Below are 18,592 nucleotides of genomic sequence, written 5' to 3'. Positions count from 1 at the left end.
TGTCATTTCCTGTTCTTTTTCTCAGGGGATGGTAGATTGGCTCCAAATCAATGTGTTTGTTGATGGAAGTCCGGTTGAAATGCCATGCTTCTAGGAATTCTCGTGGATTCTCCAGGGATATTGAATACGCTGTATAGGTGATTTTCTTCTGCTCTTCGTAGTTCCTCACCACACATTGCAGCACAGAGGAGCTATGAAGAGCAGAAGAAAATCACCTATACAGCGTATTCAAAAGAATGGGTACGCTATGAACACAGTCCGCCGATTCCTCAGCAACAAACCCAAACAAACAGACAAAACGGGCTCAGAAACCATAACCACTCTCCCGTACATCAAAGACATTTCCGAAATGACTGCCAGACTACTCGGACCTCTTGGCATCAGGGTAGCCCACAAACCCACCAACACACTAAAACAGCAGCTAATGAACTTAAAAGGCCCTATACAGACAACAAACAAAACAAATGTCATCTACAAAACACCTTGCAAGAACTGTGACAAACACTACATTGGACAAACAGGCAGAAAGCTAGCCACCAGGATACATGAACATCAACTAGCCACAAAATGACATGACCCACTATCACTCGTATCCTTACATACAGATGAGGATGGACACCACTTTGATTGGGACAACACATCCATCCCAGGACAAGCCAAACAGAAACATGCACGAGAATTCCTAGAAGCATGGCATTCCAACCGGAACTCCATCAACAAACACATTGGCTCCAAATCAATCTACCATCCCCTGAGAAAAAGAACAGGAAATGACATCACCAACGCAAGGAAATCTAACCAGATAAATAGAAAGCGGGACATAACACCAGCGCTTCGTCGGAGGCTCACTGATGATGTTCCCTAGAATGGTGACGAAACGTCTGAAAACTAACCTTCCAGCTCAGCGAGCAATCTCACATCCAGAACCTCAATCTGAGCTACAAATCTTCTCAAAACTCGATAATACTGAGATTGAAATAAGATAAAACCACTCTACCCTGCTGGTTGACAGCTTTACTGTGACAGTATCTTTCTCTCTCATTTTCTTCATTCAAGAAGGTTGTACAATTTCTGAAGCATCTTTTGCAGCATTTGGAAAAGAAGCTAATTACAGATGAAAGGGTTCTGAGGAAGGGTCACCGGATCTGAAACATTAACCCTGATTTTTTCTTCACAAATCCTGCAGACCTGCTGAGCTTTTCCAGCAACTTCTGTTTTTGTTCTTGAAGCTAATTACGGAGTTGTTTATGTTCATTTTCACAAGCTTGACAGAATGTGACACAGTGACAAGATTACATTTTTGAACATCATAACTTATACCTCCACTCCGTCCCTTCCTGGGATTCCACTCAGACCTGCTTCCCCCTGTTAAATGCAATTTAAAGACATCTGTTAAAAGGTTACTACAATCATGCTATAAAGATGCAGGACAAAATGCAGGATACCAACTTAATTCATTAGATGTAATCTACCTTTTGTCCTTTTAGTCCTGGAGCACCATCATCACCAGGGCGTCCTTTCTTCCCCTACAGATTTAATGTAAATGTTAAAAAAGTAGAAAATGATCAACCTGACTAATTTTCACAATTCCATGTTCAAGTTGCTTGAATGATAAATGATTACACTCATAACTATTGGGTTTGTGTGTCACTGACTGGGCCAGCATTCATCACTCGTCCCTAGTTGCCCTTGAGAAGATGGTGGTGAACTATCTTTTTGAACTGATTCAGTCAACGTATTGTAGGTTGACCCAAAATGCCCTTACAGATGGAATTCCAGGATTTTGACCCAGTGACAGTGAAGGCATGAGGCCTAATTAATGGCGCATATGAATGAACAAGACCTAGAGGCATTTTACATCATTGTTATTATTGATAAATCTCAAATCCTTTACCATTGAGAAAGATATAACAGCATCAAGCAAACATGGGCTGAAGTTTACCACAGGGAGGAAGCTTGGGCAGAATGCCTGTGCCAAGCCTGCACTCACTGGCAAGGGAATCAGCAGACCACATGTTACTACAGCCAATCTTCGGTTGGCCTCCTGTCACGCTGCTATCTAACCCAGGATGGTGGGCAGACCCATGATGCTGTCAGCCCCAACTGTGAATACTGAACAGTACCTTGAAGAGAGAGAGAGATAGCTGCTGCTCAGGTATGCATTAAACTGAAAATAGTCTCAGTCAGGTGAAAAAAAAAGTGGAAAATTCAGGAAGCCAATGACTGAATGGGAAACCCTTACAGGACAATCATTAGGACCCTGAGGACTGCCTTCTCTGCCCCAAACCCCTCTTCATGTCTTGGAGCCTCTGGGTCTGATGGCCAGCCAGGAAGATGCAGGGAGGGTGCCTCCATTAAGAAATCGCCCGCCTCCATATGTGGCCAGGAGTTACCACCCTGTTGGCAAATTGCTGTTGGGTCCATAAAATGGCTCTTAATATGGCACATAATTTGGCAATGCAGCTGCCAGTGTCCAAATAGCTGGCAACCAAATCAACACCAACAGTGGGAACATGCCACAGTAGCCATGCTGCAACACACAACTGCCTTGAATAGCTTCCACTATTTTGCTGCAATTCTCCTCGACCCACTGTGCCTGCCACTTGGAGACTGGTAATGTTCTGCTCTATATGTCAGCAAAACATGTACATTTGTAAAGCAGGAAAAAATACATTTTGTATACAGTTGTAATCAGCTTATAGTTGCTTTATTCTATGACTCAAAGTTCATTAGCAGGCAAGAGCCTGAAAACAAACGATAACAGTTTACTACTCTGTTATTAACTGATGCTTATCTCTTCTTATCTCAAAAATCTGAAATTCAACTTGCATTAACTTGGGTGGGAAATGTTCTTAAGCAAATCTGGGTCTTATTTTTATGTTGGTTGATGGGGTAAAAGGACCACAGTCATTCAAAATAGTGTCTGGTGGGATCCTACAATATACATCAGTTCATTACTCTGGTGTGATGTATTTCTCTAGCAACACCATTGAAGTTCTCAAGCTGAAGTAGTAATTAATGAGAAAATAATTGAGAAACACCTGGGCTAAGTTGTAAATATAGCTTTACAACAGTTAATAGTTTTGTTTTCTGACCATTAAACAGATGACATTCTAATTGTATGACTTCAAAATATGTGAGACAGAATTTCAGGAATCTCACTTTTGAACACCTGTTTCATAGCATTGCAGCTGTCTAGTCCCACAAACACCAGTTAATGTGATACCGCCGAATGATTTCTAACAATATCATTGGAATTTACAACTGAAAGCAAATTCAAGTCTCAACCTGAGTCCTACGGATTTACTGCCAGGAAGCAGCTCTCACACAGATTATTAAAATAGATTTTAAACTGGGTGAAGTGGCACTTGCTTATGATTGGGTTTTTGAAACAGGTTAGAGAAAGTTTCCCAGCGTTACATTAACACCACTTCTTAGCTAAAATTTGTGAACAGTGGAAATTTATATTTTTAATGTGTTAAAATAATGCACACAGGTAAAAAAGGTAAAGTTGCCATAGATTACTAGACCATGGGCTGGTCTCTCAGATACAAAGAGAGAAGACTAGTGGTGGTTTAACCCAAGGGCCACTACACTTCAGGCAAGGAGAGTGTTTGAGAAGGACAATCCTTCATGGTAACTTCAGATGGTGTAGGAATTAAACCCACACTGTCGGCATTGTAATGCAACACAAACCAACAGTCCAGCTAACTGCCCCTCTACAATCAGGAATATCACTATCAACAGTAAATATTTATGGCATCTTTTAATTTTCATAGGTTACTGAAGGAAGGAAAGGGTATAAATTACAGAAATGCTGACGATAAGTTTCAAATTTTTCTCAGATACAGGTGAAGTCCCAAAGTATTAAATGACAGCGGACTGAACAAAAATTTCACTGAGCTATTTAAAGAAAGGGGAGAAATATGAACTAGGAATTTACAAGTTATGCTTTTAAAAGTCAGTTGTAGGCAAGTTGTTCGGAACAATGGTATAGGAGAAAATTAATAGTAACATAGGAAAACATTGCTTAATAAGGTACAGTGCTCATGATTGGTTAAGGGAAAGTCATATTTTACAAATCTGATTTTTTTGATGAGGTGACAGAATGAATGGCTGAACAAAATTGATGCTTTCAAAGGGTGTAAACATCTCACATATTAAACTTGTTAGCAAAAGTGAGGTCCATGAGATAAAAGGAGAAAAATCAAAGAAAAATTAAAAATAACAAGACACATAGCATCACAAGCAGTGCTGATGGAAATATAAATTACAAAGCGATATTTATCATGCAGGGCAAAAATACAGCAAATGGATTTCAATGTAGAAACATGTAACATCGTCCACTTTGAGCCTGAAACGAACAGAAAAAGTACTTTTAAAATGGTGGAAATCTGGAAAAAGCGGAAGTCTAAAGATTCTCAGGGGAGCAGATAAATAATTATTCAAATATGTTACGAACAGATACAGAAACAATTAAAAAGGTTAATGGAATGCTAGTCATTTTATCTACAGGACTAGAGCTCAGTGAGTGCAGTTACGTGAAGCACTACCTAGACCACATTATGGTATTGTGTGCAGATGTTGGCACCACATCTTAGGAAGGATGTATAGGCCTTACAAGGAGAACAGCATTTATTTATCAGAATAACACTTGGCCTCCAAGGGTTAAATTAGAAGGTGTGATTACATGAAGTAGGGTTGTATCCTCTGGAATGTTAAAGGTTAAGCATGATTTGGTCAATAACTGAAGATTTTAAGGGGGAATAGACAGGTTAGATTGAGAGAAATTATTCCTGATGGAAGGGGCATTCATGACTAAGACCAAAAATTAGAGCCAGGCTTTTCAGGAGTGAAGCTGGGAATTATTTCCACAGACAAAAATTTGGAACACACTTCTGCAAACGGCTATTGATATGAGATTAACTGTTCATTTCAAATCCAAATTTGATAGATTAGTGTTAACCAAAGGTATTAAGAGGTATTTCAAAACAACAATAATATAGAATTAGTTTGCATATGAGACACAATCTCATCAAATAGTAAAACGAGTTCAAGGGGCTAGATGTCCTAGTTCTTGTATTATAGCAGGAGTCCAAAATTTGGATAAGAGACAATGAATGGCTGTTTTTTAGGTCTGGAATGAATATACACAGTGCAAGTTCCAAGGTTTGGTATCAGGACTGCTGTGTGTTTTGCTAACATTGATGATGGAGTCTCAGGAGGTGCAGGGTACAATTCCACGACGTGAAGATGTCATGGATCTTGTAAGCACAGTAAACAGTCCAGATGTAACAAGACTTCAAGTTAGGCTGATGAAATGGATAGACATAATAAATGAAATTTAACATAGGAATATACAAGGAGCTATGTATTGTTAACAGTAACATTGAGAGGCGATACAAGCTAAATTGTATATTTTAAATCAACAGTAGAAAGAAAAGAGAGTAATGTGGGTATGCCTGTGCGTGAATCTCTGAAAAGGGACAGCAGTTGATATAGAGTATGGATTCTGCACTTACAAAAAGAGACATAAATGGAAATCTTAACCTGAAAGAAAGATTTAAGTGTGGGATAAGTAGAAGTATAAAGTGTTAAAAATCTGAATCTCAACACCAATTTGCCTTCAACTTGCACATTTCTAGTTTTAGCAGAACGTGTTTGGGTAGCAACCTGTCAACCAGCTCCCAGAAGGCAGACTGCAAACTTGAATATAAGGAGGCTGAATGCTTCATATTTATCTATTGTTTCGAACACAGTTGTGGTCTGAGGATGAGATAGTAGGAACTGCCAATGCTGGAGAATCTGAGCTAACAAGGTGTAGAGCTGGATGAACACAACAGATCAAACAGCATCAAAACAGGAGCAGGAAAGCTGACGTTTCCGGTCTTCTTTCAGAAAAAGAAAGGTCTCGACCTGAAACATCAGCTTTCCTGCTCCTCTGATGCTGCTTGGCCTGCTGTGTTCATCCAGCTCTACACTTTGTTATCTGTGCTCTGAGGATACCTGGCAGCCATAGAAATTTGAAAACCAAGAATTCAGGAGGGAAGTGCCTCATAAAGCCCCTTAAATTGGACATAGCCTTGCCAACACCAATGTCTCCAAACTGTTCTTCTGCCTTCAACAGTGATAAGATGTTGAATTTTTTGGCATCCTTCAGAATGGAGTTGGGTAATTATTAAAGAAAGCATAGCTGCATGGATATGAAGCCAAAGCAGGAGAAGTGGGGGAGGTGATTGATTAGATTGTTCTTTGCTAGAGCTGGTGCAGATCTGATGGACCAAATGGCCTCCTTCTGTCCTGTACTATTCTAGCATTCTATAAAGCACCATCAGAGCTCAAGGCATTTTACTGTTCCTGCAGGGTACAATGTGATTTCTCACAGGCTGGTATAATGCACAAAACTATTGGTGATAGACCTGTGATTATTCATTTAGTCAATTCCATAGATCAGTCTGGCTATCATTTTGGAGAAAAAGATGTAGCTGAGGGGATACAAATGACCTTCTCTTAATAATCCTCACAATTGTGGCTGTGCTAACTGAGTGACGAACTGACCTTTTATGTCATAACTATAATCTAATGATCCAAAAGGTGAACACGATTTGATCATGGCCCTGAAGTATCAGAACGATTCTGTGTTGCCCCAAAAACACAACTGTATGCACTGCCTGTATGGAAGAATGCAAACACATTTGGAAGAAGTTTCCTTTTAAGATGGCAAGGAACAAGTGGTGGAAATCTTCACCCAAATAAAAACAAACTATAAAAACAAATTATGAAAATGTAATATTGGGGAATACATAGGAATAACAGGTGATGTCATAACATCAGAAGTCCAATGTTAAAGCCATTTTTTAAACTGCCTTCACTCATATGCTTTCCTGCAAAGAAATTGAAAATATTTTCAGTATGACTAGGGTTCACACTATCAAGCTACATTTGATCATGAAACATCCCAACACATACAGCATCTCATGACCAATACCTTTGTGCTATCAATGCTTCAAGTGCTCACAACCCTATAAAGAACCTCAGATTGAGTGAGCAAAGCTAGTAAATAGTATTCAGAATAACATAACTTACAGGAGAACCTGGTGGACCTCTTTCTCCTTTTTCACAGATGCATTTTGGTATTTTGGGACACTAAAATAAATGGAAAAAAGTTGAAAACATGTATGTTATATTTGTATCACAGCTATTTCAATAGACTGATGAATGTCTGGGTTCCCAGCCATTGAGCTCAAAGGAAAATGTCACTTGCCTGATAGCTTGTACATTCAATCTATTTTGTCAATTGCACAAGCTTATTTACACAGGATAAACAGGTGTCAAGTGTTTGTTGTCTCTGACATTGATGTTTTAAAGGTCTGGAATTACTGATGCCTTTTTCATACCTTGTCTATACCTTCCATGTAACTAAATGGTTAATTGGTAATTGGTTCTGTCCAGGTGGACCTGGAAGTACCATAGTTTGGCATGGAGGGTATAAGTCGCACAGGTTAGCATGAGGATAATGAGGGGCTAGTGGGGGTGGGTGAATGACATAGAGGGGCATGAGTAGAGTGTGAGGGATATGGGCAAGATGCCTGGCATTTAATTAAAACAGCTGGGGCAAAGTTCCCTAGACACTGTTTCTGGTGTGGCTCACCTCAATTTAACACCTGCCTCCAAACACCAGTACAAACAGGTTGTTACCTTTGTAGGCATTTTTGCCCAAGACAAGTAACTCCTTGACTCCCACTACCTGCTGCGAGGATGAAAATCTAGCCCATAAAAAGGTTTGAGTGGGAAAAGTCCTTTCAAAATGAAAGATGACCATAACATGCATGAACAAGGTTTGAGGTCTTAATCAGTACATTTCAGTAACCATGATAAGAGACATATTTAAAGATTTGGAAATATGAAGTAATATGGAAAAGTACGAGAGGTGGAATTTGGTTTGGGCATTTAACATGGACATCAATACCAAACAAGTATTTGAGGTGATGGCAACAAAAAGAACTTGAAGTCTTATTTAAATTGAGAAAATAAGATTGGTCAGTACACATTTTCTTTGGTGATCAAACACAGAACAGGAAGTGACGGTGAGTTTTGATTCTTACACACTTTCAATAAAGAAACTAGACACAATTTTGGAGAATGACAGGATCATTGGAAAAAGGTAAGATTTCAGACAATAACCAAGAGTTGTGGCTCACCTGGCTTACCTAGATGGCTCTTGAGAGGTCAGAGAAAGTCTTTGATGGGGTGTGGGTATAAGGAAGATGGAACTGATGAGATAATATTCCATACGAGGTGGGATTAGCCTTATGGCCACTTCTCATTCAGAGAAAATCTGCCTTGCTATAAACAAGTTCATTCTACAGTCTTGTCTCAATTATTTGAAAACTTGCTAATAATTCAATCATTAACATTTCATATATCCACAATGTTATATGTCACAAGATTTTTCCATGACAGCTATAAAATTTATACGTTAGTTTGAGAAACAAAACACACTTACCCCTTCATCAGCCAATTCTGCCTGCAAAGATAAATCACTAAAATTAGTTTTCTTAAATGCAACTGTAATATAAATCACTACTACCGGATCCCACACTCACAAGACATAATTCTGCTTGAGTGGAATCTTGACGGGAATTGCTGTGTGGTTGTAGGCTGCATTCATGAATTTGTGTTCAAGACAGGCTGCTTGACAATAAAGCAAGGTAGACAATTGTCCTCAGGTATGGACTTCTTCATAACACTGTTTATTACTTGTTAAGAATAAATATCACAATACATGATATTCTGCAATATCCCAGATTTTAATCTGACTGTTACCTTATTGAAAGACTATTCCATGAATTCTACTGCTTAATGCTAATCACTATCTCACAAGCTTCTCTGTCTCTCCCCTTAACTTCCCCTGCACTGCTGTTTTTGTCTAGTGAGGTGCGGCTCTGTGACATCATTGCCAGATTGTTGCAAAATTCTAAAGCCTTTACACAACAGGGAACCCAGGTCAAAAAATCAAGACTACGGCATCTCTGCTGAGAGTGCAAGATTGGGAAGTTACATTTGCTGTTTTATTATTTTTTTCTGTATTGTCCTGAGTAATGCATTTAATTGAATAATTGAAAGCAGAGTGACAAACAGGTACTGTTTGTGGACAGTAAAGCCAATACACAGCTCCATAAAATTTGACGCTGCAGGTTTAATTCAATAACATTGCTTCATTTTCAGTACAGCTGTAGCCTGAGAGCAGCTTATCTAAACAAACCTACAAAAAGACATTGGGAAAAAAAGAATGCTTGCCTTCAATTTGGTGCAGTTAGGGACATTTTTGACTTTGGGAGAAGTGTAAAACAGGAAATATGAAATCAAAAGCCCTTTATACAGTTTTCCCAATTTCCATTTTATTTCCAACAGCAAGTAAGAGGTGCTTGTCAGCATTATGCTCATTTTTTTCCTGATAATCCTGTGTAATTTGAACAGCAAGAGAATGTTTTTTGAAGAGCGGTAGACGCTTACAAGTAAAGTTGCAGCAAATACTATACAATATATTTACTTAAAAGATATATATAAGAATCGAGTGTGAAAAACCTTTGCTAAAATGTAACCATTTTCCAGCAGTATTCCTGTGAAGTCACAAGCAATGCAAACACCAAGTGTGTTGTACACAATAGTTCAAGTGAGGTCTCACCAAGGCCCTATATAATTGAAAAGACATCTTTCCTCTTAAAAAGCAGAATACTGTGGCTGTTGGATGTTCCCCTTGTTCATCAACTCTGCAGACTTTGTCCTCATGCAGATAGGTTGCAAGAACCTCTCATCAATGAGATGCATATTGCTCTTAGACAAGGGAACCAAACTGTTCACAATACTCCCACTTTATACCAAAAGTCCAAACAACTGCAGCAAAATATCTTTACTCTTGTACTCAAATCACCATATGATGTGGACCAATGTATAATCTTCCTTCCTGCAAATTAATGCTCATGTGCAAAGGCTCACGAACAAGGAAAACCCGTTTCCTTTGGACACATGCACTTCTCAACCTCAGAGTCATGGAGTCATAGAGGTGTATAGCATAGACACAGACCCTTTGGTCCAACGGTTCAATGTCTAGGTTCATTTGCCAGCAATATGGCCCATACCCCTCTAAATCCTTCCTATTCATATACCCATCCAGATGCCTCTTAAATGTTGTAATTGTACCACCTTTCACCACTTCATTTGTCAGCTCAGTCCATACATGCATCACTGTCTGAGTGAAAAATTTGCCTCTTCGGTCCTTTTAAATCTTTCCCCTCTCACCTTAAAACTATGCCCTCTAGCTTTGGACTCCACTACTCCAGGGAAAAGTTTTTGTTTATTTACCCTATCCATACCCCTCAGCCTGCGACACTCCAGGGAAAATAGCCCAGCCTATTCAGCCTCTCCCTATAGCTCAAACCCTCCAACCCTCCAACCCTGGCAACATTCTTGTATGTCTTTTCGGAACCTCTTCAAATTTCACATCCTTCCTATAATAGGGAAACCAGAACTGCATGCCCCATTCCTTAAATGGCCTGACAAATCTCCTGTACAGTTGCAACATGACTTCCAAACTCCGATACTCAATGCCCTGACCAATGAAGGCAAGTATACCAAACACCTTTTTCACTATCCTATCTACTGATGACTCCACTTTCAACAAACCTGTACTCCAAGGTCTCTTCGTTCAGCAACATTCCCAAAGACTTTACCATTAAGTGTATAAGTCCTGCCCTGATTTGCCTTTCCAAAGTGCTGCACCTCACAATTATCTAAATTAAACTCCATCTCTGAAGGTAGCCTTCTTCGCAGTCCACTACTAACCTTCCCTCCTATGTTCACATCCAAATCATTTATATAAATGACAAACAACAGTGAACCCAGCAATATTCTGTCTTTATGTCCTTTCTACTAAAATGTATAACTTCACATTTATTTGTTACGTTCTAATCCATTCATTTAGCTCAAAGTTCACTTGAAGCCTACTTGCAAGTTTCTCATCATCTACTTTCTCAACTAGTCTGCAGCAATCAGCAAATTCAAAAACATTATAATTGGCCTTCACATCCAAATAATTTGCATAAATTGTGAACAGTTGTGAACCAAGCACTGATCCTTGCAGTTTCCCTCTAATAAAACCCTGCTACGCTGAGAATAACCTGTCTAATCCTATTCTATGCTTTCAGTCTGTTAATCTATTCTCAACCCATTCTAATATATTTACCCCAGTTTCACGTGCTCTAATTGTATTTACTAACCGCTTTTGTGGAACATTATCAAAAACTTTCTGAAAATCCAAATGCATCACATCCATGTGCTCTCCTTTACCAAAACAGTTAGTAACATCATCAAAGAACTCCAGTAAGTATGTTAAACATGAAACAGAAACTCAGCAGGTCTGGCTGCATCTGTGGAAGGAAATCAGCATCAATGTTTTGGATAATGGGAACTGCAGATGCTGGAGAATCCAAGAGAACAAAAGTGTGGAGCTAGATGAACACAGCAGGCCAAGCAGCATCTCAGGAGCACAAAAGCTGACGTTTCGGGCCCAGACCCTTCATCAGAGAGGGGGATGGGAGAGGGTTCTGGAATAAGTAGGGAGAGAGGGGGAGGCGGACCGAAGATGGAGAGAAAAGAAGATAGGTGGAGAGTATAGGTGGGGAGGTAGGGAGGGGATAGGTCAGCCCAAGGAAGACGGACAGGTCAAGGAGGTGGGATGAGGTTAGGAGGTAGGAAATGGAGGTGCAGCTTGAGGTGGGAGGAGGGGGTGGGTGAGAGGAAGAACAGGTTAGAGAGGCAGAGAGAGGCTGGGCTGGTTTTGGGATGCAGTGGGAGGAGGGGATGAGCTGGGCTGGTTGTGTGATGCAGTGGGGGGAGGGGACGAACTGGGCTGGTTTAGGGATGCAGTGGGGGAAGGGGAGATTTTGAAGCTGGTGAAGTCCACATTGATACCATTGGGCTGCAGGGTTCCCAGGCGGAATATGAGTTGCTGTTCCTGTAACCTTCGGGTGGCATCCTTGTGGCACTGCAGGAGGCCCATGATGGACATGTCATCTGAAGAATGGGAGGGGGAGTGGAAATGGTTCACGACTGGGAGGTGCAGCTGTTTATTGCGAACCGAGCGGAGGTGTTCTGCAAAGCGGTCCCCAAGCCTCCGCTTGGTTTCCCCAATGTAGAGGAAGCCACACCGGGTACAATGGATGCAGTATACCACATTGGCAGATGTGCAGGTGAACCTCTGCTTAATGTGGAAAGTCATCTTGGGGCCTGGGATGGGGGTGAGGGAGGAGGTGTGGGGACAAGAGTAGCACTTCCTGCGGTTGCAGGGGAAGGTGCCAGGTGTGGTCGGGTTGGAGGGCAGTGTGGAGCGAACAAGGGTGTCACGGAGAGAGTGGTCTCTCCAGAAGGCAGATAAGGGTGGGGATGGAAAAATGTCTTAGATGGTGGGGTCGGATTGTAGATGGCGGAAGTGTCGGAGGATGATGCGCTGTATCTGGAGGTTGGTAGGGTGGTGTGTGAGAATGAGGGGGATCCTCTTTGGGCGGTTGTGGCGGGGGCGGGGTGTGAGGGATGTGTTGTGGAAAATGCAGGAGACGCGGTCAAGGGCGTTCTCGACCACTGCGGGGGGAAAGTTGCGGTCCTTGAAGAACTTGGACATCTGGGATGTGCGGGAGTGGAATGCCTCATCCTGGGAGCAGATGCGGCGGAGGCGGAGGAATTGGGAATAGGGGATGGAATTTTTGCAGGAGGGTGGGTGGGAGGAGGTGTATTCTAGGTAGCTGTGGGAGTCGGTGAGCTTGAAATGGACATCAGTTACTAGCTGGTTGCCTGAGATGGAGACTGAGAGGTCCAGGAAGGTGAGGGATGTGTGGGAGATGGCCCAGGTGAACTTGAGATTGGGGTGGAAGGTGTTGGTGAAGTGGATGAACTGTTCGAGCTCCTCTGGGGAGCAAGAGGCGGCGCCGATACAGTCATCAATGTAACGGAGGAAGAGGTGGGGTTTGGGGCCTGTGTAGGTGAGGAAGAGGGACTGTTCCATGTAACCTACAAAGAGGCAGGCATAGCTGAGGCCCATGTGGGTGCCCATGGCCACCCACTTTGTCTGTAGGAAGTGGGAGGAATCGAAAGAGAAGTTGTTGAGGGTGAGGACGAGTTCGGCTAGGCGGATGAGGGTGTTGGTGGAGGGGGACTGGTCGGGCCTGTGGGACAGGAAGAAGCGGAGGGCCTTGAGGCCATCTGCATGAGGAATACAGGTGTATAGGGACTGGACGTCCATGGTGAAAATGAGGTGTTGGGGGCCAGGGAGTTGGAAGTTCTGGAGGAGGTGGAGGGCGTGGGTGGTGTCACGGATGTAGGTAGGGAGTTCCTGGACCAAAGGGGAGAAAATGGAGTCCAGATAGGTGGAGGTGAGTTCGGTGGGGCAGGAACCGGCTGAAACCAACCCCAACCTCACCATCAAACCCACAGATAAGGGTGGCGCAGTGGTAGTATGGCGCACTGACCTCTACATCGCCGAGGCCAAACGCCAACCCTCCAACACCTCCTCCTACTGCCCCCTTGATCATGACCCCACCCCCTAGCACCAAACCATTATCTCCAACACCATCCATGAGCTCATCACCTCAGGGGACTTCCCACCCACAGCCTCCAACCTCATTGTTCCCCAACCCCACACAGCCCGTTTCTATCTCCTTCCCAAAATCCACAAACCTGCCTGCCCTGGTCGACCCATTGTCTCAGCCTGTTCCTGGGAGCCTATCAATGTGGACTTCACCAGCTTCAAAATCTCCCCTTCCCCCGCCGCATCCCAAAACCAGCCCAGCGCGTCCCCTCCCCGCACTGCATCACACAACCAGCCCAGCTCATCCCCTCCCCCCTACTGCATCCCAAAACCAGCCCAGCTTCTCTCTGCCTCCCTAACCTGTTCTTCCTCTCACCCATCCCTTCCTCCCACCTCAAGCCGCACCTCCATTTCCTTCCTCCTAACCTCATCCCACCTCCTTGACCTGTCCGTCTTCCTTGGACTGACCTATCCCCTCCCTACCTCCCCACCTATACTCTCCTCTCCACCTATCTTCTTTTCTCTCCATCTTCGGTCCACCTCCCCCTCTCTCCCTATTTATTCCAGAACCCTCTCCCCATCCCCCTCTCTGATGAAGGGTCTAGGCCCGGCTCCACACTTTGTTATCGATGTTTTGGATCCTTTCGTGAATCCGTCATCATTCTAATTAAGGTCACTGGACCCAAAATCTTAACTCTGCTTTCTCTCCACAGATGCAGCCAGGCCTACTAAGTTTCTCCAGCAATTTCTGTTCCAGATTTCCAGCACCTGCAGTTCTTGGTTTTATGTCAAACATGATTTCCCTTTTTAAATCCATGCTGACTGGCCAAATTGTATTGATTCTTTTCTCATTGTCTGGTTACCACAGCCCTTATAATAGGTTCTTACATTTTCCCTACTATAGAGGTCAATCTAATAGGTCTGTAGTTCTCCACTCTCCTCCTTCCACCTTCTAAAATAGGTAAGATATGTTACTTTTCAGTCTGTGAGAATGTTTCCAGAATCTACAGAATTGTGAGAGTTAATCACCAATGCATTAACTGTCTCTCTGGCCACTTTCTTTGACACTCTTCGGGTGAAGCTCATTTGGCCTAGGAAAAACACTCTTTACTAATAATAGTTTAATTTAGATTCTCTGTAAACAAGTCCTTTCGCTGTGCCATTGAGATTTTCTGTATCTTCTTCCATGAAGACAGATGCAAAGTTACGCTAACTACCCTTTTCCTGTTACCTACAATGAATTCTCCTGCCCTCACATTTTGTTGCTCATCTTTTCATTTATCTAAAGGAGCTTTTCTGGTCTATCTTTATGTTTATCACTAGTTTGCATTCATGTCTTCTTTTCCCTTTCTTGGTCTTCCTCTGTTGGATTCTAAAATGCTCCCATTCCTCAGTAAGTCTGTCCATAGTGTTCAAGTGTTTGTATGTATTTTAATGTGAGCAATCACATCACACGTGACACGCCCACCCAGATGCTGAGCAATTGGTCTCCTTGATGAACACACATCTGGCAAAGTGAATGAACAATCCATCAATGTAACTAGACATGTGAATCGGTGGTGCTTTTATATCACAACTGCATTTTGGATGTAAAATGGTTTCCTTTCATATCAGCTGATACATCTTGTGGAGCTTTAAAACACTGACAGGGCCTTGCATACAGTCAGTGTATATTAAAAATCTTTGCATGACAACACTGAGTGCATGAGAAGTCTAACAGTATGATTGTGCATTTGAGTGAAGAAATGAGTGACAGTTTATGCATTTCCAGAAGAGTGAGGGTTTGTTCCTATAGGTATGAAAGTGTGGGTATGCATGTTGTAAATATGTGCTGGTGTCAAAACAAGTGAGGAGGAGAATCCATTTCAATAGGTGTGTGTTGATAATGTGTGAATATGTAGGTGTAAAGGTATGGGTATTGTGGTGTGTTCTTGTGTGGGGGTGTACGTACTTATCTGAGTAGGAATTATGAAAGTTTGCATTAAAGCAGAGAAATGAAAATGAGGAACTATCTTATGCATAGGAATCTGTGGATGTGCAAGTGTATTTAAGTGGTTCCTGTGATGACGTACACATACTGATGTATAAACATGTATGTATCAGGGGCTGTTCCTCTGTGTGCTGATCTGGAGGTGTGACTGTTTGTTGCTGTGAATGTACTTTATTTTGTGAATGTATGTTCATGTGAATGTGAATATGTTGTTGTCTGAGTGTTTGCTGGCATAAGCTTTGCCACTTACCACCTCCAGGAGGAGTTTGCCCAGGGCACTGCTGTCTTGAAGGTTGTGCACAAAGCGGGAAGCAGGCGGACTGGCTAGAAGGCGCAGTTTGGCTGCATTGGGTGGCTCGTTGGCCACAGGTGACATGCCCACCGTGAAGAACTTGATGCCTTGGTTCTTGGCCTCAGTCGTAGCCGCGTAGATATCTGGGTTTCTTGGGTGGTCCACACCATCGGTCATGAGCACAGCTACTCGGACACTGCCAGGGACTGCCTCGTTCAGGTAGAGCTGTGTCAGGTTGGTGATGGCATATGTGGTGTAGGTGCCATGCCCAATGTAGCCAATCGGAGCGACACGGGTCCTGAAGGCTGCCGGGCCACTCCAGTCACGGAAGGTTTGCTCAATGAGCACCGTGCTGCTGTACTGCAGGAGTGCCACTCTGGGCACCAGCTGACGACCACTTGACACCCTCAGCTGCTGCAGCCTATCCACAAAATCCAGCACAAAGCTCTTCTCCCGGTTGTGGTTGAAATCCTTAGCACTTTCCGAACTGTCCAACAGGAAGGCAATCTCCAAATTGCAATCCTCCTCTGAAAAGTGAGAAAGAGAGATTGACTTTTGGCACCGTTACATTGTTCTGTGACCTGTCCAATTGCAAATTTGGGATAAAGGGAAACAAGAACAATCTAATTCTTCAATAACTTCATTTGATTTAATTTTGCATTTCCTCCACAAAAAGATGAGCAGCTTGTGAGCCGAAGTTGGTGGGTTTAAAGAGCAACAGAAGCAAGAGGAAAAAAAATATCTTTTTTCGGTGGCTCAGTGGTTAGCGCTGCAGCCTCACAGCGCCGGGGACCCGGGTTCAATTCCAGCTCCGGTTTCCTTCCACAGTCCAAAGATGTGCAGGCTAAGTGGATTGGCCATGCTAAATTGCCAGTAGTGTTCAGGGGGATAGGTCTGGGTGGGATGCTTCAACGAGCGGTGTGGACTTGTTGGGCCGAAGGGCCTGTTTCTACACTGTAGGGAATCTAATCTAATTTTACATAGTGAGTGGCTAAGATATGGAATGCACTGCCTGGAAGTGTGGCGGGTGCAGGTTAATTGATGCATTCAGGAGGCAATTGGATGGTTATTTGGATAGAAAGAGTATGCAAGGGCATGGGGGAGAAGCAGGAGACTAAAATTCAGTAATGATACTTATTTAAAGAGCTGGTGCAGGCATGAGGGGTCAAATGGTCTCCTTCTGCCCCATAACAATACTGTGATTCTCTGAAATTTTACATTTATAAGTTTCATTTATAAGTGGCTTTGATAATGAGGTCAATGTGTGTGCTCATAGTTCAGGTTTCAATTCGAGGTGAGTTGTATAAGGCTGGATGAGCTCAGCTCATTTTCAGAGGAACATAGAAGGTTGAGGTGGAGCCTGTTTGAGGTGTATAAGATGATGAGGGGCACAGCAGGATGAGTAGAAAGCTGACATCCTCCTTCGTTAAAGGTTCAAGAACAAGGGCACACTTATGAATGAAAGGCAGGAGATTTAAGAGGGGACTTTACAAACTTTTTTCACCCCGGGGGATGGAGAAGGTATGGAATGGACTGTGAGGATAGTTGAGGCAGGTAACCTGACAACCTTTAAAAAATACTCAATGTCCACTTGAAAGGTCATAACATTCAAGGCTTTGGCCCAGTGTGGTAAAATAGGACTAGTGTGGGTAGTAATGTAGCTTTTGGCATTACAGACTCGATGGCAGGAAGAGCCTCTTCTGTACTTTTATGAGTCTGTGATTCTCAATGGCGTTCTCCTAGACTCTATGCATAGTTCAACTTAAAGTACATGTCACGAATAAAAAAAAGGCAATAAAAACTACGAAAGCAAACAGTGGAGAAAATGTCAAACGAACAAATAAGTTAAGTAAAAGTTTGACACCACCTTGTTCGTTTTCTCCTGGTGCGTTCGATGAGAGATACTTAATTTTTTGTCTTCTAACCAAATGTCCGTCCCCACGTTCCTCATAGTCTTGTGATAAAACGAGCTGGTATCTCGCCCATAGCAGAAGCCCCCAGAATTGGAAGAAAGCTCTCATTCTCCCTATAAGAATCATATCTGCATTGAACAGAGAGTTTACGCAGATTTATCACGTTCGCGAACCCGTATGTTAGTTTTGAAACATAAATGATATAGTTATATCGCAAACCATGGTTTGCCCAGTTCAATGAACAGATGAAGCACAACCTGATAATCGAAAGTGGGTTCTAACTGTTCTATTTTTCGTACCGTTGGGGATGAAGTTAACTTTAGAAATCGCGCAGAAGAAACCCGCCGTCAATCTTACAAGCTATTGAAACCCGCGACTAAAACAGAAGTGTTGTAAGCTGCAATCACTTTTTGTTTAACAAATGTTAGAAATGTTGTAAATCAGACGAGGTGGGACATTGAGCTTTTTAACGTTTACCTGCGGGGAAGTTCTCAACTGCCTTTTCCCGGAGTAGAAAACTAAAAAGAAAGCAAGCACTAGCGAAGAACTCTTGTCGAGTGTCAATTCATTCCCTGGTGAGTTAATTTAAATGGACAAGTTAAACTTCTCCTGCCTTTTAAATAAAGGAGGGACCGCCCAGGTTACTACTGGAATGTGGATGGCAATTGGCTGCTACATGGAGCTGCAGCTTAATGTGAAAATAAGCGAAAAAGCGGAGAGAAAACAAAACAGGTACTGCGAAATGGAATTGCAACGATTATTCACTTAATGAAGAAGAATGGCACCGGGTGGTGAACTTGCGCAACACAATGTAT

General features: G+C 42.6%; 1 protein-coding gene across 2 annotated transcripts in view; it reads right to left on the bottom strand.

Annotated features, from left to right (window-relative positions):
* Window positions 1-18,354, bottom strand: part of col28a2a (collagen, type XXVIII, alpha 2a) — a 98,934-nt gene extending 80,580 nt beyond the window's left edge. The window contains exons 1-7 of one of the 2 annotated variants that reach the window (XM_048535338.2): window positions 18,255-18,354; window positions 17,732-17,890; window positions 15,823-16,391; window positions 8,507-8,527; window positions 7,087-7,146; window positions 1,473-1,526; window positions 1,321-1,365 (exon numbers count right to left, since the gene is read on the bottom strand). In XM_048535338.2, coding sequence (XP_048391295.2) covers window positions 1,321-1,365; window positions 1,473-1,526; window positions 7,087-7,146; window positions 8,507-8,527; window positions 15,823-16,391; window positions 17,732-17,885 — 903 coding nt within the window. In that variant the 5' untranslated portion in view covers window positions 17,886-17,890; window positions 18,255-18,354. Of the gene's footprint in view, window positions 1-1,320; window positions 1,366-1,472; window positions 1,527-7,086; window positions 7,147-8,506; window positions 8,528-15,822; window positions 16,392-17,731; window positions 17,906-18,254 lie in introns of both variants that reach the window. The other variant, XM_048535337.2, reaches the window with a different exon arrangement.
* Window positions 18,355-18,592: the final 238 nt, after the last annotated feature.

The sequence above is a fragment of the Stegostoma tigrinum genome, chromosome 7, assembly GCF_030684315.1.
Source record: "Stegostoma tigrinum isolate sSteTig4 chromosome 7, sSteTig4.hap1, whole genome shotgun sequence".
NCBI classification, from domain to species: Eukaryota; Metazoa; Chordata; class Chondrichthyes; order Orectolobiformes; family Stegostomatidae; genus Stegostoma; species Stegostoma tigrinum.
This window is presented reverse-complemented; position numbering and strand designations above follow the sequence as displayed.